Source organism: Chiloscyllium plagiosum, unplaced genomic scaffold (assembly GCF_037043375.1).
Source record: "Chiloscyllium plagiosum isolate Xiang-an unplaced genomic scaffold, Cpla_swu_hap1 HiC_scaffold_6, whole genome shotgun sequence".
In the NCBI taxonomy this organism is placed as follows: domain Eukaryota; kingdom Metazoa; phylum Chordata; class Chondrichthyes; order Orectolobiformes; family Hemiscylliidae; genus Chiloscyllium; species Chiloscyllium plagiosum.
This window is the reverse complement of record NW_028270144.1, coordinates 4,142,937-4,169,662: the sequence shown is the minus strand read 5'-3', so window position 1 is coordinate 4,169,662 and position 26,726 is coordinate 4,142,937. Positions and strand designations below refer to the sequence as shown.

Here is a 26,726-nt window from a genome sequence, read left to right as displayed (position 1 = left end):
CAATCTTCTACCCAAGCTACAATACTACCTCCAACACCATGCGTTCTTACCTTATTAAGTAGCTTAATATGTTACCAATCACCTTCTGAAAATTAAGCTTTCATTTGGCACAGATAAATTAACACTCACTATCTCCTTGATCAGTACATACATCTCAAATTCTTCTCTGTTTAAATAATCCTGTCAAAATGCTGAAATACTACCCCATAGCATTTCTGGAGCACTATTTGAACACATATAGCAATGTTTCCAGAAACTAACCAAATGTCACTTTGTTAATGGCAACAAGGGATGGGCAATAAATGTCAGCCTTGCTAGCAATTCCCACATCCCATGAATAATATAAAATACTCAAGTTTAGCCAATATTTGTTTCTTATCGCTTGGAAAGGTGCCACAAATTCAGAGGACTTCAAGAACTGAAGTATCGATTGAATACATTAAGATTGCAGTAAGAACTAATATTTGGACAGTTCTTTACTCAAGAAAATTTAACCCAAAAACAAGTTGACAAGTCCAGATCATCTACACTGGCAAAAATAATGTTCATGTACATCATGTATTCACCTCATTAGTGAATTAAGAATATAGGAAATCCAATGAGATTTTGCTCCAAAATTAACTTCTACATCACCATGCTTTCACCAAGTCTCTTTAGACAGCACCTTCTAAATCCATGACCACTATTATCTAGGATTAGATTAGATTAGATTACTTACAGTGTGGAAACAGGCCCTTCGGCCCAACAAGTCCATACCGACCCGCCGAATCGCAACCCATCCATACGCCTACATGTACCCCTTACCTAACACTACGGGCAATTTAGCATGGTCAATTCACCTGACCTGCACATCTTTGGACTGTGGGAGGAAACCGGGGCACCCGGAGGAAACCCACGCAGACACGGGGAGAACGTGCAAACTCCACACAGTCAGTCGCCTGAGGTGGGAATTGAACCCGGGTCTCAGGCGCTGTGAGGCAGCAGTGCTAACCACTGTGCCACCGTGCCGCCCACAAGTACTAGGGTACCACTTCCAAGTTCCTCTACCTGAGGAACTATCCTGACTTGGAAAGATATTGCCATTAATTCAGTGAAGCTGAAATTCCATCCCTAACAGCATTGTGGTTGTACCCATACCAAATGGATTGCAGCAGCCAAAAAGGCATCTCACCACTACCATCGCAAGTGCAATTAGGGATGGGAAATAAATTTTAGAAATTTTAGAAAATGCATGCATGTATTTACTACTTACTGCTACTGGCATCTGATTCAAGGCTAATTTATTTATGAAAAAGATAGAATAGGGACGATATCCAAGTGCAGAAACTGATTTATATCCGTGGCACTACCAGTATAAAATTACCAAATAAAATAAGTTATCACAGTTAAGCTGCACATTTGTTTTAAAATGCTGAGCAAGGCATCAGTCACTGGAAAAATCAAATAACTATAGCCCAAACAGCCCCATAGACCATATGAAACTGAAACAAGAGTAGGCCATTCATCCCCTCAAGTTTGCTCCACCAATCAATAGATCATAGCTGATCCAATATTCTTCACATACACTTTCCTGCCTTTTCCCCATTAGCCTTGATTTCCCAAATAGCTGGAGGGAAAAACACAAAGTTTGAATGACCCATGCATTCAAAAGTTTCCAAATACATAAATAAAACTCTTGAGATAACAGTTAAGAGGGGCTCAATTTTACTTATTTTAATCTTGGCTTTAATGCTCTTGCAAAAATATTGGATATATCTGGATATGTTTATATGCAAATCCATGTTAAGTAATTTTGATCAACGGGTTGTTAAAAATAATATTACTCTCGCAGCAGAGTAAAGATTGGCATTACTTCACATTATTCGTTCTAAATGAATACAATTCACGACATACTAATACCTGCAAATTGAACAGATATTTCAGCAATATTTTGCTCAGGGTGAATTCTATTTCAACACTGATATGGAGATAGCTAGACATTTCTCACAATTCACCAAAAGTGAGTTTTGTAGGAGATGACAGGATCTTAAAACACTCAACTTATTAACCTACAAGCAGTAAGTGCATTTGTTCACAACTAATCAAACACAATTACAATATTTCAAATCATAGCCTGTAAACTTATATAGCACTAAGTAATTCATTACAAATTTTCACATAATTTTATCATTTTGACTATTTTTCTGAATGAGTGGTGAGCAAAGCACCTGTTATTTATGCACTACATTAGATACAATTACTCCAAAAGAGAAAATGTATACCACAGTATATATGACAAAATAACAAATTTGGTACCTTCAACTTGAAGGTCAGCTTCAATATAATATCAAAAACCAATTTCCACTCCTCTGTCAGAGTCATTTATCACCTAAGTTTAATACAATTATAGACTATGCCTAGCCTTCAATTGCGCATTCTCTTCCTTGAACTACTAGGTGGTAGAACACTTCATGTATATCCTTGGAGACTTTATGTGAAGTAACACTGATGCATAATAAATCAGAATGCAGAGATAATCTCACATTCGGAAGTGACATAGCAAAAATGAGAACAGTAATGACACTCAAACGCCAAGAGACCATGTCAAGATCTTTAACAAAATGCAAACATTCAGAATTGTTAAAACTCAACCCACTTCTTCAACCTGACTCACCCCCAACCCACCACCTCCTTCCTCCCCCCACAAAAAAAACAATTGCTCATCAAAAAGCTTGAGCTTATGCAATATTCCTTTCCATGGGTGAATCAGCAGGAGATTTTAATTTGACATCAATTAAGGCCCATCTATCTCTTTTCCATGATTCAAATATGCTGGCATGTAGCTTTTTATAATGAAACAGTGGACCACAAATATAATTGACACTAGTGAGCACCATCGGTACAATATTTGGTAAAGCACCAAAATTTAAGCAGAAGAATGAAAATAATATTGTTTTTACACTTTAATAAGCAATTCTCTGGAACATTCTTACCTTCCATATTTCACATTGTTATAAAATTAAATACAATTGCTCTGCACTGGGGTGACATAATGCAGACTAAACGAGCAGTGTGGAATAAATCACTAAGTTCAACATGAACCCCGGACTGACAGTGGCCTGCCTTTCTACTTCTCCACATTGCTCTCATGCCAACATTTCTGTCCGGACCAAACTACAGTGGTCTGATGAATCTTTGTGGGAGCTTGAGGAATAGCATTCCACCTTTCCATTAGGTACTTAGCCTTCTGGAATCAGCATTAAATATAAAATCCCATAATCTCTGTAATTATTTAATTTCCTTTTGTTTGCATATTCCATCTTAAAACTTTTTTTTTCTCGTTTTTACTTCTACACAACAGGTAATCATTATTCCAGTCCACCTCTGCTAGATAATTCTTTTGGGGTTTTTTCCCAAGTCTCATTACTAGTCTCTTTGACACTGCCCTATCAATTATGTCACTTAATGTTGCCCCTCTTCCTCCTTCTCTCAGAAATTCACTTTTGTACTTTTCCATCCTTCCTCAATTGACCTATTTCAAATCTATTACAATTCTAACTATTCCCAATTTTGAAGACTTAAAACATTAACTGTTTTTCTCTCCACAACTGCTGCTAGACCAAAGTATTTTTAGCATTTTATCTTCTTCTGCAGATTACCAATAACAGCTGCATTTTGCGGCACGGTGGCTCAGTGGTTAGCACTGCTGCCTCACAGTGCCAAGGACCCCCAAGTCCAATTCCACCCTCTGATTACTATCTGTGTGGAGTTTGCACATTCTCCCCATATCTGCAGGGTTTCCTCCGGGTGCTCTGATTTTTTCCCACAGTCCAAACACGTGCAGGTTATGTGAAATGGATATACTAAATTGTCCACAACGTTAGGGATGTGTAGGTTAGGTGCATTCGTCAGGGGAAATGTAGAGTAATAGGGTTGGGGAATAGGTCTCAGTGGGTTACTCATCGGAGGGTCGGTGTGGACGTGTTGGACGAAAGTGCCTCTTTCCACACTGTAGGGATTCTGAGAGTCTATGATTTGCTATTACATTTTCAAATTTACGTTTATTTGCTGGAAGAAAAACACTAAATGACAGTTAAATTAATTCTGGAATTAATTTCAGTAATGAAATTGTCTTCCTTTGCGTTTTATAGGTGGCAATTGATTGATACTTTCTGGTAAGGATATATGAAAACTGTTTCATTGGCATTTGCCAGTTGTTTTTGGCAGCAATTTGCTTGTGACATGTTAGCGTATTAAAATTGAGTTTATCAGATCCAAGTGTGGCACAGTTTAAAAGTGACCAAGAGTCTGGATTGTTAAAACTTGACTAAATATTGACTAATTATTCCACTGGGTAACCTGCAAAGCCTAGCCTATTTTAATAAAAGGGAAGCATTCATGAAGAGCAAAAATAAATGGTGTTTTGCAAGATAACAAAGTTGGCTGCATGTGTCCTCTACTTATTTTTCTAATAGATGGAATGAGGTGAGGATGTGAAGCAAGAAGGGGAATTGGCACCATGTGGGATACCTGAAACATTAATTGCAAATTCCTGAAATTCAGATAATTAATCTACTGAAATTATAAAGGGAGTACTTTGTGCTCTTAAAAAAAACACATTGTTCTGTCAAAAAGCAGAGTTTGTAATAACTAAACATCAATATAGTTTTGCAAAAAATGTAAATTCACTGTGGCTTCTTCATGGCAAAATGCTATAGTCCATCACTGCAAGCAGCAACAGGCTTCTGTCAATTATTAATGCTTTACAAGTCAGCAGACTAAAAGCATTCAACTGGAATAATTTCTGCTGTATAGGGCATGGCTGGTCTGGATTTTGTACAAGTTGCTGCTCATGAGAAATGTTGCCACCAGCCTCTTTCAGAGCAGGAAACTGTGGTCCAGTGCAGTTGAGAAAATAAAATTTCCTGATTTACCTAGAAAAGTCGTTTGGCGTTAACAAAGCATACCTTATTGTATATTAGCAACTAGGTAGAAGTGACATTGATATTAGATGGTATACTGATATTACAGGTGTTAGGTCTCAATCCTTTGATATCTGAGCTATTTTGCCCACATATTCACATGACATCATCAGAATGGGTAGTGTTTATAACATTCCTCAATATGTCTTTTAGTCATGTAAGTAAATCTTCCCACATTTGGACAAATTGCCTGTGGGTTAAAAAAAGAAATGGGCTGAATTTTACAGGGCAGAGAGGGGCTGATGGGATTTCAAAGTTTGGGCTTTATGAAGGCATCATAATTATAGGGCCATATTTTCTGAGGGGTTGGGGATCAGGACCATTGGCAGGGCAGAGGTGTCGGGTCCATAGAGAATAAGTTTTTTTTGGAGGTGAGAGGAGGGGACCAAGTTGGGTTCAGAGCAGAAGAAGTGAGGGATGAGGTCTGGAACAGGGGAATTTGGGGTCTATTGGCATAGGAAGGGGGAATCAGCTACTGAGGTGATAGGGAGAGTGCAAGGTCAGGGTCCAGGGGATGGAAGGGGTCCAGAGAAGGCATTTTTGGGAGGTGGATCAGATACATTGAGGGTTTCGCTGAATATTACTCAGGAGTTGGATAGGTATTTAATAGTCTAACTTCTTCTGAACAAATATTTGCTAAACCTTAGCAGAATATTCCAAATTTGGACCAAAGGGTCAGTTTCCGTGCTGTACATCTCTAGAACTCCATGATTCTCCAACTGAAATGTATATTTCTGGAGGGTTCTAACTGTAGGACAATTGCCTAATGGAAATTTCAATTTCCCAAGCATATATTCGGTGTTTGGAACTTTGGGGAGCCTGCAGAAACGATCATCTGGCCATCAGAAAATCCAGGTCAATTTTGTTTTTGTGGACTCGAGTTTGAAAGATTGTGAAGATTCCTGTACTATTTTCTTTAAATCAGGTAGATGAACGGACATTATAACATTTTGTTATCAAGGCATTTCTTGATAGTCCTAGGTTTCATGATAACCAGCTGGAGACCATTTGTCTAAGTTTACGACAGTGAGGCTTCAGCACCTGATTGAACTATTTATTTGGAGTAATTAGTCAAGCAGAATGCTGGATAAACATAGCAATCCAGGCAGTATCAGGAAGTGGAGAAGTCGACGTTTCAGGTGTAACCCTTCAAGACTGGGGGTGGGTGTAAGAGGAGCTGCAGATAAAGGGCGTGGTGGGGGCAGGGTGGTGAAGTGAGGATAGGTGAAGACAGGTAGACGGTACGATCTGGTTGGTCAATGGGAGGAATGTATCAAGTTGTTGGATGGAAGGAGTGGAAGGGGGTGTTGCTGGGAAGCAAGTCGGGGGGAAGGTAATGGAGGTTATTTGAAGTTGGAGAACTCAACGTTGGCTCTTCTGGGCTGTAGGCTGCCCAGGCAGAAGATGAGGTGTTGTTCCTTCTATTTGTGGTTTGGTTTGTTATGACAATGGAGAAAGCAGAGGATAGTCATGTCAGAAAGGGAATGGGAAGGGAAATAAAATGGGTGGTGACTGGAAGTTTCAGTTGACTCCTGCAGGCCCAGCTGAGATGCTCGGCGAACCATTCCCTAAGTTTACGTTTGGTCCCCCCATTGTAGAGAAGACCATATCGGAAGTACCTGATGCAGTAAACTGGGTTGGAAGAGACGCAGGTGAACCTCTGTCTCACCTGGAAGGACGGTTTGGGGCACCGGATGGAGGAGTAGGGGGTGGCATGCTAGCAGGTTTTGCATCTTTTCCAGTTGCAGGAAAGGTATCTGGGGATTGGTGGGGAGAGTGGCGCAAACCAAGGACTGGCGAAGGGAATGGTCCTTACTGGAGGGATAGAGGGGAGGGGAGGGGAAGATGTTCTTAGTGGTGGAGTCTACTTGGAGTTGGCAGAAGTGTTTAAGGATGATGCATTGAATGCAGAGACTGGTGGTAGTTGAAGGAAACCTGCTGAAGGAAAAGAGCGTCCCAGTTTAGCTCTGCTGTTATTGGAAATATTTGTGTTGCGAGTCTAGTGTGGCACCTGAAACCTAGGTCCAGCTGCTCTCGCATTAAAAGGCTCCAGAAAAGTTTGTCAATATTTTCTGAATGACTGCATCTGCAAAGGTCCCCACTGACAATAACATGCATTTAGTAACAAGCATCCTTGTACATTTGACCAACACCTATCTGAACATTCCAAACTTTATGATTTTTGCCTTCAGCAATTTTTATTGATCAAAAATGTTTTTCTCCAATGTGAATCTTTGCAAAAGCCAGAACTACAAGACTGAAACTGAAGCTATGCAGGCAGACTAGCCTGTCCAGAAAATCTGTTTTATCATGTATGATTTACAGCTCCCAATAAGTACAATTTACCTGTTACTTTATTGTAACTTCTAATGATTTTTACTCCTACTTAAGTAGAAATTGCAAAATATAGAAAGTTTTGGTGACAAGGTCTTTATTTTGTCCATCAGTAAATCAACGTTGTTATTTGAGTATTTGTTGTCACATACCCACACAAAGCAGAACACCAAAGCAAGGGACATCATCAGTTACTCAGAAAGAAAATTTGAAACAGAAACTCTTCATAATTAAGTTTGGAAGAAGTTTGTTCTCATCTTGAACTGGATGTCAGATAAGCAGTCTGATGATTTAACAATAATGAAGTCGCCAAGAGAGGAGGTGGTGAAGTAGAACTGGATGTCTATAGTGTAAATGTGAACAAATTACTGTACTTTTGGATAATGTTGCTGGGAGATGATATGTAAATAAGAAGGAGAGCACCAAAGACAGATCCTTGTTTGACACCCGAAATAATAGCATTGGAACTTGAAGAGGCTATTAGAAGTGTTAGTCTGGCAATAATTAGACAAATTAGAATAGAATCAGGTGAAAGCAGTTCCAAACAGCTGGATGGCAGTGGAAGGGCAAAGGAAAGCGATATTGTTGTTGAACACATGAAAACAATGCACAAGGCGCAATGACATTTTACTTTGCCATAGTCACAAAGGAAGTTCAGAGTTCAAGCTTCACCTAAAATTCAGGAACATTATCAAGAATGACATTTTGCTGCAGTGCTGAGATAATGTTTAATGATCAGGTGTGCTCCTTTGGATGAAACATTATACCTGCCTGTTAGGTTGAATAGGAGAAAGTGAATAGACAACACTATTTAAAGAGAAGCAGAGATTTCTCCTGATGTCCTATCAAATATTCAACTTCTAACCAGCAGCAACAAAGAAGCCTTAATTGTTCAATATCTAATTTGATTTCCACAGTCTCCTGTGTGCACATGAGCTACATTATCAATCTATAAAACGCAGTTCATCAGGATCAAAGCATTTAGAGATACTGAGAAAGTGAAAAGGAAGAATTTAAATAGAAACACTTCCAATATCTTCTTAATTACTTTTTCTATGATCAGTCTCTAGAACTGTTGCTTATTCTGGACAAGTGAGTTACAACAAGAATCTGTGAAATGTGATTTACAATCATAATGCCAAACAGCACATAAACAGATCCTTCAGCCCAACTTGTCTGCACCAACCAGACATCCCAATGTGACCTAGTCCCATTGTCCAGCATTTGGTCCGTAACTCTCCAAACCCTTCTTATTCATATACGCATCCAGGTGTCTTTTAAATGTTGTAATTGTACCTGCCTCCACCACTTACAATCACACACCACCCCTCAGGTCGTTTTTGAATCTTTCTCCTCTCACCTTAATTCTATGCTCTCTAGTTTTGACTTCCTCATCCTGGGAAAACTGCCTTGGGCTGTTCATCTTATCCATGTCCCTCATGATTTCATAAACCTCCATAAAGTCACTCCTCAACCTATGATACTCCAGGGAAAACAGCCATAGTCTATTCCATCTCTCCCTATAACTCAAACCCTCCAGTTTCAACAACATCCTGGTTAATCTTTTTTGCACCCTCTCAGTCTTGCTATAGAAGGGCGACCAGAACTGTACAAAATATTCTAAAAGTGGTCCCACCAATGTCCTTCACAACTACAGCATGATGTCCTAACTCCTATACTCAATGTTATGACAAATGAAGGCAAGCATGCCAAATGTTTTCTTCATCACCCTGCCTACCTGCGACTGCACTTTCAAGGAATATGCACCTGATTCCCCAGGTCGCTTTGCTCGATAACAAACCACAAGGCCCCACCATTAACTGTATCAGTCCTGTCCTGGTTTGCCTTACCAAAATGCAGCACCTCACATTTATCTCAATTAAACTCCATCTGTCACTCATCAGCCTATTGACCCATCTGAACAAGGTCCCATTGTATACTGAGGTAATCAGCTTCACTGACCACTACATCACATATTTTGGTGTCCTCTGCAAACTTACTAACTATACCTCCCATATTTACATCCAAATAATTTTAAAAATGATGAAAAGGAGTGGATCCGGCACCAAGCTTTGTGACACACCGCAGGTCACAGGACTCCTGATTTCCCTCTTAAGTATACTCCTACTGCCCTTATACTCCTCTAAGGATTCACTCGATCCCAGCAGTCTATATCTGATATTTGCCTCCTTCTTTTCTTTGCCTCGAACTTCAATTTCTGTAGTCATCCAGCATTCCCTACATTTACCTGTCTTGCCCTTCACAGTAACAGGAATATACGGTTGTTACCTCATTTTTAAAATTATAAGTCAAACAAGACCAGGTTGTAGTCCAAGAGGTTTGTTTAAAATCACCATTTTTCAGAACAGTGCTCTGAAAGCTTGTGATTTTAAATAAACCTGTTTGACTATAACCTGATCTTGTGTAACCTCTGAATTTTTCCACCCAGTCCAACGCTAGCATTCCCACCTCATTTTTAAAAGCCTTCATCTTCCAACTTCCCCCCTTTACCTGTGAATAGCATCCTCTAATCAGCTTTTGAAAGTTCCTATCTACTAACATCAAAATTGGCTTTACTCCAATTTAGAACTTTAACTTTTTGGTTAGTTCTATCCTTTTCCATAACCATTTGAAAATTAACAGAATTATGATCACTTGTGCCCTGTGATGCCCTGCAAGGATCTGCGATAGCGCCTTAATCATTTGCTGTATTCATTAAGAGTACACCAGAGACATCAAGAGACAAACTCTCTTCAACAACAAACCAACATTGTTTGAATAGCCCCTTGCCTTGTGGACACCTTGTCAGAGTTGAAGGCCAAATGATTAAATTCTTGAGGAAAGAAAATCTGGCAGCAGAGTCAAAATTTCTAGTGTTCACAGCAACTACGCCAAGCAAGCTTGCGTCAAACAAAGTGTTATGCATTCCTTTGGATTCAACCAGGGGAGTTTAAAGAGGATCCATGACATTTGAGCAGCTGAACTTTTCCATAGACCTTGCCCAGGCCTATGCGTTGGAAGTGGACAATTCAATTTCTTAGTTATCTCACACTTAATTATTCTTTCTTAATTTCTATGTGATGAAAAACAGAATGAGACTTAGAATCCTTCAACTGCGATGCACTGAGAGAGGCGTATATTGTTTATGAAATAAACCTAAAAATATCTACAACATCAGTAATTAAAAACAATAATATTCTAAGTAAGAACAGCTTTGAAGACCATCAAGAGGGATACAGTTTACAAAAAGATAGCAATAGGTTAAACAAGTGGACAAAAAGTTGGCAAATGGAGCACAATGTGGGAAAATGTGAAATCGTTCATTTTGGAATAGAGGACAAAAGAACAGTATTATTTAAATGGAGAGAACTGCAGAATTCTGCAATACAAAGGGACTTGTGGGCACTTGTGTATAAACACAGAAAGCTAGCACACAGGGACAGCAGAAAATCAGAAAGGCTAATAGAATGCTGGCTCTTACTTCAAACAGGTTGGAGAATAAGAGTAGGGATATCTTATTGTAACTAAACATGGTGCTGGTGAAACCACATCTGGAGTACAAAAGAAGAATAAAAGAGAAGTACAGCCTAGGAGCAGGCCCTTCAGCTCTCCAAGCCTGTGCCAATCATCGTGACCTAATTAAACAACAAAACAAAACTTCTGTCCTTCTTCAGTCCATATCCCTCTATCCCCTCCCTTTTCATGTAACCATCCAGATGGCTCTTAAGTATCACCAACATGCCTGCTTTCACCAAGTCTTCTAGTTCCAGGCTCCTAACACCCTCTGCATGAAAAACTTCATTCGCACATTTCCCTTAAATTTTCCCCCTCTCATCTTGAATCTATGCCCCCTTGTAATTGAAACCTCAATCCTGGGAAAAAGTCTCTGACTATCCACCCTACTTATGCCTCTCATAATTTTGTAGACCTCTATCAGATCTCCTCTCAATCACTGTCGTACTGTGAGCAGTTTTGGTCCCATTATTTAAGAAAATACATTATTTCATTGGAGGCAGTTCAGAGAAGGCTTATGAGGATGATCTCTGGTATTAGAATTTAGAAGAATGAGTGTGACCTAATTGAGACATACAGGATGCTTACGTAACTTGACAGGGTAAATGCTGAGCACATGTTTCCATTTATAGGACCAGACAGCATAATCTTGAAATAAGGAGCCCCAATTTAAGGCAGAGATGAGAAGGAATTTCTTCTCTCAAAATGCTGAGCATCTTTGGAACATCTTGCCACAGAGAGCTGTGGTGGCAGAGTCCTTGTCATATTGAAGGCTGTGATAGACAGATTCTTGATAAGTAGGAGAAGCAAGAGTAATAGGAAAAGGGCTGGAAAGTGGACATGGGAAGTGTCAGATCAGCCATGATTCGACTGAATGGCAGAGCAGACTCAAGGGCCTGAACTGCCTGCTCCTATCCCTATGTTTTATGGCTTTAATAATATGCTGTTTGCTGACATAGCTCTACAACATAAACATAAAATTAAATTTAATTTACAATGCAATGATTTCCAGAGATTTCTGCATAAATCATATTTGCAACATCATTGAATAACAGGAAAGCATCAGACCAGGGCATTAAAAAGGAAATTAAACATCCAGGCAGAGATTAGTGGATTTTAAAGGATTTATAAATCTTTTAAAATAGAAAGAAAAACTAATTGTCCATTAAACAATATCCTGATCCAGTTCTACATAGCAGCCATCTCTTGATAAACAAAAAACCTCAATCTTTATTGCGTATCATCAAAAAATGCATTTATTTGACTATTAAACAAATCACAGATTCCAATTTTTAAACAGGATTAATTTTATAATCTTAATCTTCTTTTTGATCAAGAGTGCAACATTAACTTCTTACAAAAAAAGTGCCGTTTCTTTCCTGCTGCGCCTCTAATTGTAAAAATGAAAACACAAATACCTTGATTAAAATTAGTACATAACCAAAGCAAGGTCAATCAACTGAACTTTCATCCCAAACCAAATCCTTACAGATTCAAAGTTATTAGTAGTCATCATGATTTATGACTTGATTCAAACTCGCTACTAATTCTTTTTATTCAGATACAAATGACAGCTAAATTGTAGTATTCAGCACCATAGCACTGTGGTAAAGATTGTTGAGAGCAGATGTGATGGCAATCAGGTTTTTTTAAGTTAAATTTATCATGTGGGACAACAGAATTCCAGATTATCTGAGCCTGATGAATTTATAGTCTGAAAAGGATCTGCATGATTATCTATACTCAAAATTTCCAAGGCACTCACAATTATGCTTCCTGCTATGAAGCCCACTGGTTAGAAAACTGGGAAAGAAGAAAAATAAGTCTCTCAACCATTTTTAGATTCGGATCTCTAAATTTGAAGCTTTATGACTCGGTTGTTCAAATTCTGATTTTGTTAATATTCCACTGGATGGCAAGACAAGCATCCTGATTGTTCGAAAAGAGTAAGTCATGAAATTCAGATTTTAAGATTAATTTGCAGCTCAAAGATTTCTGGCAGTAACAAAGAATAAAAGAGCGTACGATAAAAGTAAATGAAACTTGAATTTATCATTACCTCCCAAAGTACTTTACAACCAATGACTTGAGTTCAAATTCATACTGCATTTAAAAAGGAGGTGCACTTATCTGAAAGCTATATAAAATTGTTCATGGTAGAACCCATGGCTGGCATGATATATTTTCACATCAGCAGAATTCACTAAAAGATAATTAAACAATCCTGTTTCATTCCATGATTAATGAATTATCTCAATTAAGGCACCCTAGGTAGCAATAACAATAATATGCTTGTATTTTTCACTCAGTGTGAGGGAGAGAGGAGTGGACACAGCTTAAATTTAAAATGATACAGGGCAACTTCTGTGGCATAAGAGCAAAACTGGTTCAAGCAAATTTACCAACTACATTAAAAAGTTAGATCAAAGAAGATACAGTGATGAACATTCAAGGGTACATTGCAGAATACACAGAAAAGATATATTCCAATGAGTAAAAACAATTCCAAAGGTCAGACCCAATATTCATAGATAAATGGAAAGGTTAAAGGTAGCATCAAATTAAAACAAAATACAATTGTGCAAAGACAGATAGAATGTCAGAAGAATGCACAGAATATTTAAAATGGTAAAGAATAGTGAAAGAAGAAATAAGGAGTGAAAAACTAGAGTACAAGAGAAAGCAAGCCAGAAATACAAAAATAGATGATAAGAGTGTCTACATTCTACTTAAAAAAGTTAACAAACTGAGTGTTCTTTACAGAAATTATCTCTGGAAAATTGATAAATCATTATAACACTGTGGGTTGGTGTGCTGTAATTAAAATCCCACTCTTCCTGGAGGTGCCACAAAAGTTAAATATTTTAAGAAGTCCCCAAAGTTCCTCAATTTGCCTGACTTTCAGACTCAAATTGATAGAAAGCACAGACCAAGCTTCTATACTGAACAAGAACCCCTATTTATTTGAAGGAATTGTACTTTGGCTACAAGTGGACAGGCAGGTAGTACTGAGGAAGTGGGGAGGCTACAGAAGGATCTAGACAGGTTGGGAGAGTGGTCCAGGAAATGGCTGATGGAATTTAACGTGAGCAAGTGCGAGGTCTTGCACTTTGGCAAAAAGAATAAAAGCATAGACTACTTTCTAAATGGTGAGAAAATTAATAAAGCCAAAGCACAAAGGGATCTGGGAGTGCTAGTCGAGGATTCTCTAAAGGTAAACATGCAGGTTGAGTCCGTGATTAAGAAAGCGAATGCAATGTTGTCTCTTATCTCAAGAGGGTTGGAATATAAAAGCAGAGATGTACTACTAAGACTTTATAAAGCTCTGGTTAGGCCCCATTTGGAGTACTGTGTCCAGTTCTGGTCCCCACACCTCAGGAAGGACATACTGGCACTGGAACGTGTCCAGCGGAGATTCACACGGATGATCCCTGGAATGACAGGTCTAACATATGAGGAACGGCTGAGGATACTGGGATTGTATTCGTTGGAGTTTAGAAGATTAAGGGGAGACTTAATAGAGACGTACAAAATAATACATGGCTTGGAAAAGGTGGATGCTAGGAAATTGTTTCAGTTACACGAGGAGACTAGGACCCGTGGACACAGCCTTAGAATTAGAGGGGGTCATTTCAGAACAGAAATGCGGAGACATTTCTTCAGCCAGAGAGTGGTGGGCCTGTGGAATTCATTGCCACGGAGTGCAGTGGAAGCCGGGACGCTAAATGTCTTCAAGGCCGAGATTGATAGATTCTTGTTGTCTAGAGGAATTAAGGGCTACGGGGAGAACGCTGGTAAGTGGAGCTGAAATGCGCATCAGCCATGATTGAATGGCGGAGTGGACTCGATGGGCCGAATGGCCTTACTTCCACTCCTATGTCTTATGGTCTTATGGTCTAAGTAAACAGTTATGAACTGTTGACATATAAGGCAACTAATTGAAGTTCTAATCCCCTTATGAACTCACCCTTAGACACACAAACAGACAGGGTAAAATAGATTATTGACAGAGGAAAAAAATTGGAAAGGTAGTTCAACTGTCCTTGCTTCCAGGTTTTGTTGTTGGGATGATCCTTATGACCCTCCCACTGGCCAGCATATTGGTTTAATCATCTTCCTTCAAATCCTTCTGCAGGTTGGTGAGTGACACAAGTTGGTTGGTTACCTCAAAAATGTGTCTGATTTATTAGTTCAAAGCCAAAGCATACCACAACTATGGTTACAAGAAAGATAAATTAGTTTTCTTTATATTTATTGTCAGCTTTTACAGCAGAGACAGGGAAGCCATTTTGTGTTGGGCAAAAACCAAACACTTTTCTCTACCCATAGCTCCAAACTGTTCGACGAACTGAGAACAAATCATATAGCTGTTGGCTGACAGAAAAGGTCTCTTTAACCGATCCATTGGACTTCTTTGTGGAAGTAACATGTCTTGTGGATAAAGTGGAACTTGTGGGCGTAAAGAACATGAATTTCCAGAATTAGTGGTGCTGGAAGAGCACAGCAGTTCAGGCAGCATCCAAGGAGCTTCGAAATCGACGTTTCGGGCAAAAGCCCTTCATCAGGATTCCTGATAAAGGGCTTTTGCCCGAAACGTCGATTTCGAAGCTGCTTGGATGCTGCCTGAACTGCTGTGCTCTTCCAGCATCTGCAGTCATTGCTTTTACCTCATGAATTTCCAGAAGGTATTTGATAAAGTACCACAAAGGTTAATGTGGAGTGTAAAAGCTCATGGCGAAGAGGTCAGCATATTAGCATATTTAGAACATTGACTGGCTAATAAGAAGCATAGAGTAGGTATAAATGAATCTAGCTCCAGTTGGAAAGATGTAACGAAGGACGCGTCACAGGGATCAGTACTGTGGCCTCACCTGTTTACGATTTTAACAAAGGATTGGATGAGGGACAAAGTTATAGTTGCGAAATTTCCTGATGACAGAAAAATGTGTCTTCTTCATAACTCAATTTCATGCTGTGCTAAAGGGGTATGTACATAGGTTAAGAGAGTCAGAAAAAGACTCATAAATGGAGTGGGAAAATGTGAAATTGTCCATTTAAGCAGGAAATTTCAAAACATATTATTTAAATAATGGTAGATTGTAGACGTTTTGAGATACAGAGGAATCTGGGTGTCTTTGTACATAAATCTTAAAAGGCCAATATGTAGGTACAGCAAGTGAGTGCAAAAGCTAATAGAATGTTATTCTTTATTGAAAGAGCAATTAAGTACAAAAATAGGGAAATTATGCTTCAGTGATAGCAGGCACTCGTGAGATCACATCTAAGTGCTACGTACAATATTGGACTCCTTATTTCAGGAAAGATGTAAATGCATTGGAAACCGTTCAGAGGAGACTGACCAGAATAATACTTAGCATGGGAAAGTTGTCCTTCAAAGAGAGGTTCAAAAGGCTAGGCTTGTAGCTGCGTGAGTTTAGAAAAGTAGAACATGATTTGTTTGAATATCAAATGCTGAGGCAAATTAACAAGGTGGTGTGGAGAGAATGTTTCATCCTATAAGAGAATCTAGAATGAAGGATCACTGTTTTAAAGTAAATGGTTGCCCATTTAAATCACAGATGAAGCAAAAAATAACGCTCTCAGCTGAGTGGCATGGATCATTGAAACTCTCTTCGAGAAAAGAGAGTCATGCAAGCAGACTCAGAATAGTTTTAGGCAGAGGTGAATAGTTCTTGATAAGCAAGGGTTGGAAAATTATCAGAGGTTGTGAAAGGATGTGGATTTGAGATTACAACCAAATTTGCCATCACTTTATTGAATATCAAATCAAGTTTAAAAGACCAAACTCCTGCCAGCATTCATATATTTGTATAGACTGCTCTCTGGTTGATTCTAATGCTGCTGTTCTAAGCAACTACCTCACAACCATCTGATCAACTCCACATCTACATTACCTGAGTGCATACAATTTCTGAAGTCCATATGTAATTGAAAATTTCCCAAGAATTATATTAATGACTGCACATTCACTTGTTTCGACACAAAGCACAAGAATTCCCTCCAAATAATTCTGTAAATCACTTCTCTTTACCGTTTTTAAGTAGTCCTTTAAACTCTTTCTTTTTTAAAGGTTTTAGTCATTCAGCTCTTACACAATTATTTATCTTGTTACATTCCTGTGAAACATCTTGCCATGTTTTCTCATGCTCAATGTTGTTAAATTTTATAGCAACATTTAACAGTAAATGTAGTTATAAAACAAAGAACTGCTGGAAATATGAAACAAATACAGAAATTGTTGGATAAACTCAGCAGATCTGGCAGCATCTGTGGACAGAAATCAAAATTAATATCTCAAGTGACCCTTCATTAGAACATGTAAATGTTGTTCCTGCTTTGGCAAATGCATGTTGGTTACTTCAACTGCCTAGAACGCTGCTTTCAGAATTATAGTTTTATAATGCAAGGATTAAGTCATAAACCACAGAAACAGACGCTTCAGTCCGCCACGTCTATACTGACCAACAAGTTACAAACAAAAATAATTTAAGTAAAGAGAAACTTGATGAAATGCAGTTAAATACAACTTCTATTCTTTGATCATGGAAATTGCATGAAATAGCAACTAATGGGATTCCAAGTCCTGGACTGCGAAGATTTTGGGGAACAAAGCTGAACAAAAAGTACAAATTTTAGTTGGGGTGCATTTCAATGATTGTGACCATAACTCAGTAAGATTTAAAGTAGTCATGATTCGGAGATGCCAGTGTTGGACTGGGGTGTACAAAGTTAAAAATCACACAACACCAGGTTATAGTCCAACAGGTTTAATTGGAAGCACACTAGCTTTCGGAGCGACGCTCCTTCATCAGGTGACTGTGGAGGGCTCGATCGTAACACAGAATTTATAGCAAAAATTTGCAGTGTGATGTAACTGAAATTATACATTGAAGAATTGATTGTCTATTAAGCCTTTCATCTGTTAGAATACAGTGATAGTTTCTGTGTTACGATCGAGCCCTCCACACTCACCTGATGAAGGAGCGTCGCTCCGAAAGCTAGTGTGCTTCCAATTAAACCTGTTGGACTATAACCTGGTGTTGTGTGATTTTTAGATTTAAAGTAGTTATGGTGAAAGACAAAATTGTAGTGGAAATGATGGTCCTTGATTGACAATTTTAACACAATATGACAGGCTGGAACAAAAGTGGACTGTGAGAAACTACTTGTAGGAAAAGCAACATTAGAGCTGTGGGAGTCATTTGAAAAGGAAATGGTAAGAGTGCAGGACCAATGCGTTCCTGTGAAGGTAAAGGGGGATCAAACAAGTCCAGGGAAACTTGGTTGCTGGGGGACACACAGGAGTAGAAATGAAAGAAAATAGAAGCTTATTGGCAAACACAAAGGGTTAAAAAGAAGAGAAATCCTACATGAGTATAAACAGTGCAGAACAGAAAGAAATTAGGAGAGCAAAGAGGGCCATGAAAGCAAATATTCGCATTTAAAATAAAGTATTAATTAAAGGCATTTTCTCAATACATTAGGAGCATAAGAATAGCCAGGGAAGAATAGGTGCCATGACCACTTGTAAAAGTGGCCACTTGTAAAGGAGCCAGAAGACATAGGTATGGATTTAAATTATGGCTTTGTATCTGTATTCACTATCAAAAAAAACTATGTAAATACACAAATTACACAATCACACAAGTGTGATGGCATAGGAGACAATTCAGCTCATCATGTCTACGCCATCTTTCAGCTGAGAGTTGCCTAGTACAACTCTCTTGCCTTTTTACTGTATCCTTTCACATTTCTTCCACTTACGCACTCCTAACAGACTGTTTTGAAACATTTTATCAGACCTCCTCTTAGTCTAACTCCTCTCCAATTCTTCAATTTATCTTCATAACAAAGGTTCCTCATCCCTGGAACCATTCTCATAAATTGTTGTGGTTCTGTTCGCCGAGCTGGAAATTTTTGTTCCAAACGTTTCGTCCCCTGTCTAGGTGACATCCTCAGTGCTTGGAAGCCTCCTGTGGTGTTTCCTCCGGCATTTATTGTGGCCTGTCCCTGCCGCTTCCGGTTGTCAGTTTCAGCTGTCCGCTGTAGTGGCCGGTATATTGGGTCCAGGTCAATGTGTTTGTTGATGGAGTTTGTGGATGAGTGCCATGCTTCTAGGAATTCCTAGAAGCATGGCACTCATCCACAAACTCCATCAACAAACAAATCGACCTGGACCCAATATACCGGCCACTACAGTGGACAGCTGAAACTGACAACCGGAAGCGGCAGGGACAGGCCACTATAAATGCTGGAGGAAACACCACAGAAGCACTTCACAGGAGGCTCCCAAGCACTGAGGATGTCACCTAGACAGGGGACGAAATGTTTGCAACAAAAATTTCCAGCTCGGCGAACAGAACCACAACAACGAGCACCCGAGCTAAAAATCTTCACCCAAACTTTGAATTCTCATAAATTGCTTCCGCACTCTCTTCAACTTTCTAAATTAGATTCCCTACAGCATGGAAACAGGCCGTTCGGCCCAACAAGTTCACACCGACCCTCTGAAGAGCAACCCACCCTCCTCTGACTAATGCACCTAATACTATGGACAATTTAACATGGCCAATTTATCTGACCTGCACATCTTTGGACTGTGGGAGGAAACCGGAGCACCCAGAGGAAACCCACAGACAGTCACCCAAGGCTGGAATTGAACCTGGGACCCTGGTGCTGTGAGGCAGCAGTGCTAACCACTGAGTCACTGTGCCGCCCACATCTTTCTGATAACATCTTTACATAACATGTTTACATCTTTCTGACAATGTGCCACTCACAGCTACTATGTATGCCAGGTGCTATATCCAACTCCTTGGAATGATCCAATGTTTTGGCCTCAATGTAATCTGCCTGGACTTCAAGAAGGCTTTAGACAAGGTACTGCATGGGTCACAGCCCTTGAGATCTCACAGTGTATGGGAGTATATTGTGAATGATAGGAATCTGGGTAGTACTGAGGGTCAGTGGAACCTTGGTGTGCTTGTACATAGATTCTTGAAGGCTGCAGGACTGGTGGATAGGGTGGTAAAGAAAGCATCTGAGATAATTGCCTTATTTAGTCGAGGCATGGAAAACAGGAAGTTATGAAAGAGCTGTTTGTATAATGGTTAGGCCACAGCTGGTGTACTGTTCTGGTCACCACACTACAAGAAAGATATGATTGCATTGGAGAGAGTACAGAGGAGATTTGCCAGAATCCTGCCTGAGCTGGAGCATTTCAGCTCTGAAGAAAGATTACACCGGCTTGAGTTGTGTTACATGCAGTAGAGAAGCCAGATAGGGACTTGATCAAGATCTACCCCATTATAAGAGGTATAGATAGGGTCAATAGGAAGAAACATTTCCACTTGCTAGAGGAGTCAATTAAGAGGAAGTTAAAAATAGATTTAAGTTAAGCGGCAGTAGGTTTGGAGAGAATTTAAGGAGAAATTAGTGGTGGGTATCTGGAATTCATTGCCTGAAATGGTTACAGAAGTCAGAACTATCCCATCATTTACAGAATATTTAGACAAACATTTCAAATGCCAAGGCACACAAGGCTGCGAGCCAAATGCTGGGAAATGGGATGAGAGTAGATAGGAGTTTGATGACTGGCAAGGGCACAATGGGTCAAAAAGTCTCAATGGGCCAAATAACATGACACAAAATAGATAATTAAACAGGCTATGGTTTAAGTGATTAGGAAAATATGCTAGCAGGAATTGAGAATTAGTAAAGAGAACAAAAAGAATACCAAAATGGTGCACTTTTGGGCTTGCAGAGTTGAACAAGTTCTGATTGCAATGCAACCAATTTTGCTGATGACACTAAGCAAGGTAAGAAAGTAAGCTTTGAGGTAGTTGTAATATGGTTGCAAAGTGGTACAGAGTGGCTGCACGAGCGAGCAAGGCGACAGTGATCAAGTTAAGAAATATGGGAGATCATGTCCCAGGATCTTGATTGAGTTTTTTGAAAAAATAACAAAGAGGATTGATAATGGCAGAGCAGTGGATGTGATCTATTTGGACTTCAGTAAGGAGTGCGACAAGGTTCCCCATTGGAGACTGGTTAGCAAGGGTAGATCTCACGGAATACAGGGAGAACTAGCCATTTGAATACAGAACTGAATCAAAGGCAGAAGACAGAGGATGGTGGTGGAGGGTTGTTTTTCAGACTGGAGGCCTGTGACCAGTGGAGTGCCACAAGGATCGGTGTGGGTCCATTACTTTTCACCATTTATATAAATGATTTGGGTGTGAGCATAAGAGGTATAGCTAGTAAGTTTGCAGATGACACCAAAATTGGAGGTGTAGTGAACAGCGAAGAAGGTTACCTCAGATTACAACAGGATCTTGACCAGATGGGCCAATGGGCAGATGGAGTTTAATTCAGATAAATGTGAGGTGCTGCAATTTGGGAAAGCAAATCTTAGCAGAACTTATACACTTAATGGTAAGGTCCGAGGGAGTGTTGCTGAATAAAGAGACCTTGGAGTGCAGGTTCATAGCTCCTTAAAAGAAGAGTCGCAGGTCGATAGGATAGTGAAGAAGGTATTTGGTATGCTTTCCTTTATTGGTCAGAGCACTGAGTTTAGGAATTGGGAGGTAATGTTGTAGCTATACATGACGTTGGTTAGGCCACTTTTGAAATCATGCATGCAATTCTGGTCTCTTTCCTATCAGAAGGACATTGTGAAACTTGAAATGATTCAGATAAGATTTACAAGAATGTAGCCACGGTTAGAGGATTTTAGCTGTAGGGAGAGGCTGAACACGCGGGGGCTGTTTTCCCTGGAGCATCGGAGGCTGAGGGATAGCCTTGTGGAGGTTTATAAAATCATGAGAGGCATGGATAGATAGACAAGGTCTTTTTCCTGGGGATGGGGGATTCTAAAATGAGAGGGCATAGGATTAGGGTGAGAAGGGAAAAACATAAAAGGGACCTAAGGGGCAACATTTTCATACAGAGGGTGGTGTGTGTCTGGAATGAGCTGCCAGAAGAAGTGGTGGTGGAGGTTGGTACAATTAGAGCATTTAAAAGGCATCTGGATGGGCATATGAATAGGAAGGATTTAGAGGGATATGGGCCAAGTGCTGGCAAATGGGATTAGATTAGGTTAGGATATCTGGTCAGCATTGGACAAGTTGCACCGCAGGGTCTGTTTCCGTGTTGTACATCTCTAAGACTCTATAACATTCTACAAGTGCCTGATCCAAACATGTAATATATCTTCTTTACCTGATAGGATTGCTGGTCAAGGATACGCGGAGGGATTCCAGAAAACTGCAAAGTCTTTCATCTGCAATGCCAGATTTTAGCTCATGGATGAATTCATGGGGTAAGGTAGCAGTATATTGTCTGTTTTTCAAAGAGCCCTGAAAAATAACAAAAATCACACTGAGAACATGATTTGGTTTGGCAAATTTGTAAATAATAGTGTTCAACACAACTGTGAAAAGGGAAAAGAGTGTCATTATACTCAAAATAAAACATTTATTTAATACTTTTGAATTGTTCTCAAAATTAACAAATATTGATTGATTGATTTATAATAATATTTCATAATATTTCAAATGTTAAAGGATATATATCCTTATTCCACACATTACGTGTGCTGTATTGGGCTACACATTCTGTAGTTATGTCATCAAATTCTATGGCGAGATGGATCAAACAAATAATTATTTAGATTGACAGACAAAATCCAAAGTCATCTTCCCTTTGAAATCAGATTTCCCAGCTTTATTTGGGTTTATTTTTTAATAAATAAGAGACAACAAGACTGCACATAGCATCTTTACAACACAAATTAACAAATATTAGCTGGATACTATATGGTCACACTACGTGTGTTTTCAGGACGGTGGGGTAAATGTAAAATAGAGCAGGCACCTTGCCCACCATCTTTGTATCCATTTTGGAACTTTAATCTGTAATGTGAAGTATGGACTGGCATCAATATTGGTCACATCTAAATAAATAATTAAAAGTTAAATGAAACAATTATTACTCCACCAACTCCTTATCATGGTTGGCATGGGTGGGGAAGTTGAAGTGGACAATCTGTTTTTCTCACAAACATTTTAAAAGTGCTGGAAGGAAGGAGAAGTGGTATCTTCAGAAGATGCACTTTGCATATCAAAGATGCACCCGCTCAAAAGTCAGTTTGCCCCCAGAATCTCTGCTCAGTAATTACACTGCCCCTTGTACTGCACCAACTCACACATGACAGTACAGAGTTAAAAATCACACAACATCAGGTTATAGTCCAACAGGTTTAATTGGAAGCACACTAGCTTTCGGAGCGACGCTCCTTCATCAGGTGATTCACAATCACCTGATGAAGGAGCGTCGCTCCGAAAGCTAGTGTGCTTCCAATTAAACCTGTTGGACTATAACCTGGTGTTGTGTGATTTTTAACTTTGTACACCGCAGTCCAACACCGGCATCTCAAAATCATGACAGTACAGGGTAGACTTCATGGAGTTCAGGCATAAATTGCCCTAAACTTGATGGCTGTAGTTTCCCACCTTCACATTTCCTATTTATGGTAGAGCAGATAGTGATAACACACAATCAGGAAGGAGCTACCTGGAGACGCCCAAGATGAACTTCTGATTCCGTGAAGTCTTCTGGCATGTGTTCAAACAGGGGTAGGAAACTTTCAACTCACTGTCACCAAGCCCTGTCCTTCAACTAATGAATCGGTAATTTTCCATGTCGAACGCCATTTTGAGAAAGGACAATTGGTAGCAAGTGCACGGAATGTACAGAATGAGTAGGGGACTTCAAAGTCCACCAGCAAGAGTGACTCAGCAGCACCAATACTGACAAAGCTATTGAGTCTCAATGAACATAGCTGCTAAACTATATCTTGAAAGGAAGCAAGGGGAAAACTTATCTTTACCTGTTACAGATGCATCTGTTGAATAAAGCATCGATAAAAGTGACCATGACACATTCATTATGGAGGCCATGTCCTATCTTCATATTTAGGATACCATCGTATCAGGAGGCACCGCCATTTGTGCTACATAGAACAAAGTTTGAACAAATCTAACTCCTCAAAACTGGGCCCCCATGAGGTGCCAAATCAAACGGTACCTTCATGGTTTGGTATATCCCCCAACTTGACCATTATCTCCAGGCCAGAAGATCAACCCTAACTCAATAAAGAATGCAAAAGAGCACGCCAGGAGCAGCACCAGGCATACCTAAAAATATGGTGTCAATCTGGTGAAGCGATAACATGGATGCCATAAAGCATAAACTGCATGCAATTGACAGGACAAAACAATCCCGCAGCTAACAGACCAAATTTAAATTCTATAGTCCTGCCACATCAGATCATAAATGATGCTGAGCAATTAAACAAGAATAAGAACGGGAGAATACATAAACATACTCAGCAACAGGAAGCCCAGCTCATCAATGCAAAAGGTGTGGCAAAAACATTTGCATCCATCTTCAGGCAGAAGTATGGAATAGATGATTCATTTCAGTCTCTTCCAGAAGTTCCCAGCATCACAGATGCTGATTCACTCGGGTTGGACCAAAGGGTCTGTTTCCATGCTGTACATCTCTATGATTCTATACATGATATCAATAAACAGATGAAAGTACAGCATCCCAGAAAGGCAATGGAACCTGACAACATGAGGGCTTGAACTTCAGAAATAGCCGCAAACCTAATAAGGCTAAATTGATGACTGCAGATGCTAGAGATTAGAGTCACGAGTGTTGTGCTAGAAAAGCACAGCAGGTCAGACAGCATCCAAGAAGCAGAGAGTCAACTTATACCCAAAACATGGACTCTCCTGCTCCTCGGATGCTGCCTGACCTGCTGTGCTTTTCCAGCACCACACTCTCAACTGCAAACCTAATAAATCTGTTCCAGTTCAGCTACAATATTGACAGCTACACAACAATGTGGGAAATAACCTAGGTAAGTCCCATCAACAAACAGCAGGGCAAAACCAAACTTACCAATTGCTGCCCTTCAGTCTACTGTCAGACCTCAGCAAAGTGATAGAAGGAATCACTGATACTGCAATCAAATAGCATTTGCAAAAGAATAACCTGCACACCAATGCTCAGCTTAGGCTCCACAAGAGCCACTTAGCTCCTGAATTCATTACAACCTTGATTCAAACATGGACAAAAGGGTTGAGCTCTGGAGGGCAGATTACTGCCCTCAATATCACAGCACCATTCAAACAGGTGTGGTATCAAGGAGCCTGAGCAAAACTAAAAACAATCAGAATCAGGGAAAACTGTCTGCTGGTTGGAGTCATACCAAGCACAAAAGAAGATGGTTGTAGGTGTTGGAGGCCAGTCATCTCCATTCCAGTACATCACCACGTTCCCTTGACCCAATCAATTTCAGTTGCTTCATCAATAACTTTTTCTCCATTAGAAGGTCAGAGGCAGGATTATTCGTTGATGATTGTTCAATGTTCAATACCATTTGCAACTTCTCATATACTGCTGCCAAATGTAGCAAGATCTAAGCAACATTCACTTTTGGATTGGCAGGTAAAAAGTATCATTCATGCCACAACAGGTCTGGGTGATGACCATCTCCGACAAGAGAGAATATAACAATTTTCCATGACACACCAGAACTGAGCAATGACCATCTCCAAAAGAAAATATCTTCCATGTCATCAAATGCCATTACCATCACTGAATCTATCACTGCCAACATCCAGGGGATTACAATTGACCAAAAACTAAGCTGGACCAGCAATATAAATACTGTGGCTACAAGAGAAGGTCAGAGGCTGGGAATCATGCAATGAATAACTTTCCAATTGTCTCCCATTTCCTGTCCACCATCTACAAGTTAGGACTGTGAAGGAATATCCTCCATGTAATTGGATGTGGTCAACTACAAAAAGACAGTCAACAAGCTCACAAACAGAACAAGGTAGCCAGCTTCATCTATCAGCCACCAATGCAAAACAGATACTCAATTCCACAGTGACTGCAATATGTACTGTCTGCAGGGTATACTGCAGCACTCATTCAGACTCCATCAGTAGTCTACTAAACACACAAAGGACAAGGGCAACAGACACATGGGAACACCACCATTTATTATTTTCCAACCAAAAAATACAAGCAATTTTGACTTGGAACTAATTTACTGTTCCTTCATTGTAACTGTATCATCCAGAGTCTGGATATCTCGCATCATCCTCCGCCATTTCCACCACCTATAAACAGACCCCATCACCAGAGATATATTTCCCTCTCCACCTCTATCTGTGTTTCAGAAGGACCATTCTCCTCCGCAACTCTCTTGTCAGGTCCACGCCCCATACCAACCCACCCTCTCTCCTAGCACCTTCCCCTGGCACCCGAAGAAGTGCAAACCTGCGCCCACACCTTCCCCTTCATCTCCATCCAAGGCCCCAAAGGATCATTCCACATCCGACAGAAATTTGTCTGTACTTGCACACACGTCACCTACTGTATCCGTTGCACTCGATGTGGTCTCCTCTACATTGCGGAGACAGGACGCTAACTTGCGGATTGTTTCAGAGAACATCTTTGAGACACCCTCACTAACAAACCCCACCACCCGGTGGTTAGAAATTTTAAGTCCCCCTCCCATTCCGCCAAGGACATGCAGTTCCTGGGCCTCTTCCATCGCCAAACCCTAATCACCCGACAACTGCAGGAAGAATACCTCATCTTCCGCCTTGGGACCATCCAACCACATGGGATCAATGTGCAATTCACCAGTTTCTCCATTTCCCCTCCCCACCATCTTATCCCAGATCCAACCTTCCAACTCGGCACTGCCCTCGTGACTTGTCCTACCTATCCATCTTCCTTTCCACCTCTACGCTCCACCCTCCTCTCTGACCTACCACTTTCATCCCCACCTTCATCTACTTATGGTATTCT

At 40.0% G+C, this 26,726-nt stretch overlaps 1 protein-coding gene across 2 annotated transcripts in view; it reads right to left on the bottom strand.

Moving 5' to 3' along the window:
* The window catches only part of diaph3 (diaphanous-related formin 3), a 582,462-nt gene that overhangs the window by 463,215 nt on the left and 92,521 nt on the right, over window positions 1–26,726 (bottom strand). For both annotated transcript variants that reach the window (XM_087987864.1, XM_087987865.1), the window contains exon 5: window positions 22,050–22,186. In XM_087987864.1, coding sequence (XP_087843990.1) covers window positions 22,050–22,186 — 137 coding nt within the window. The remainder of the gene's footprint in view (window positions 1–22,049; window positions 22,187–26,726) is intronic.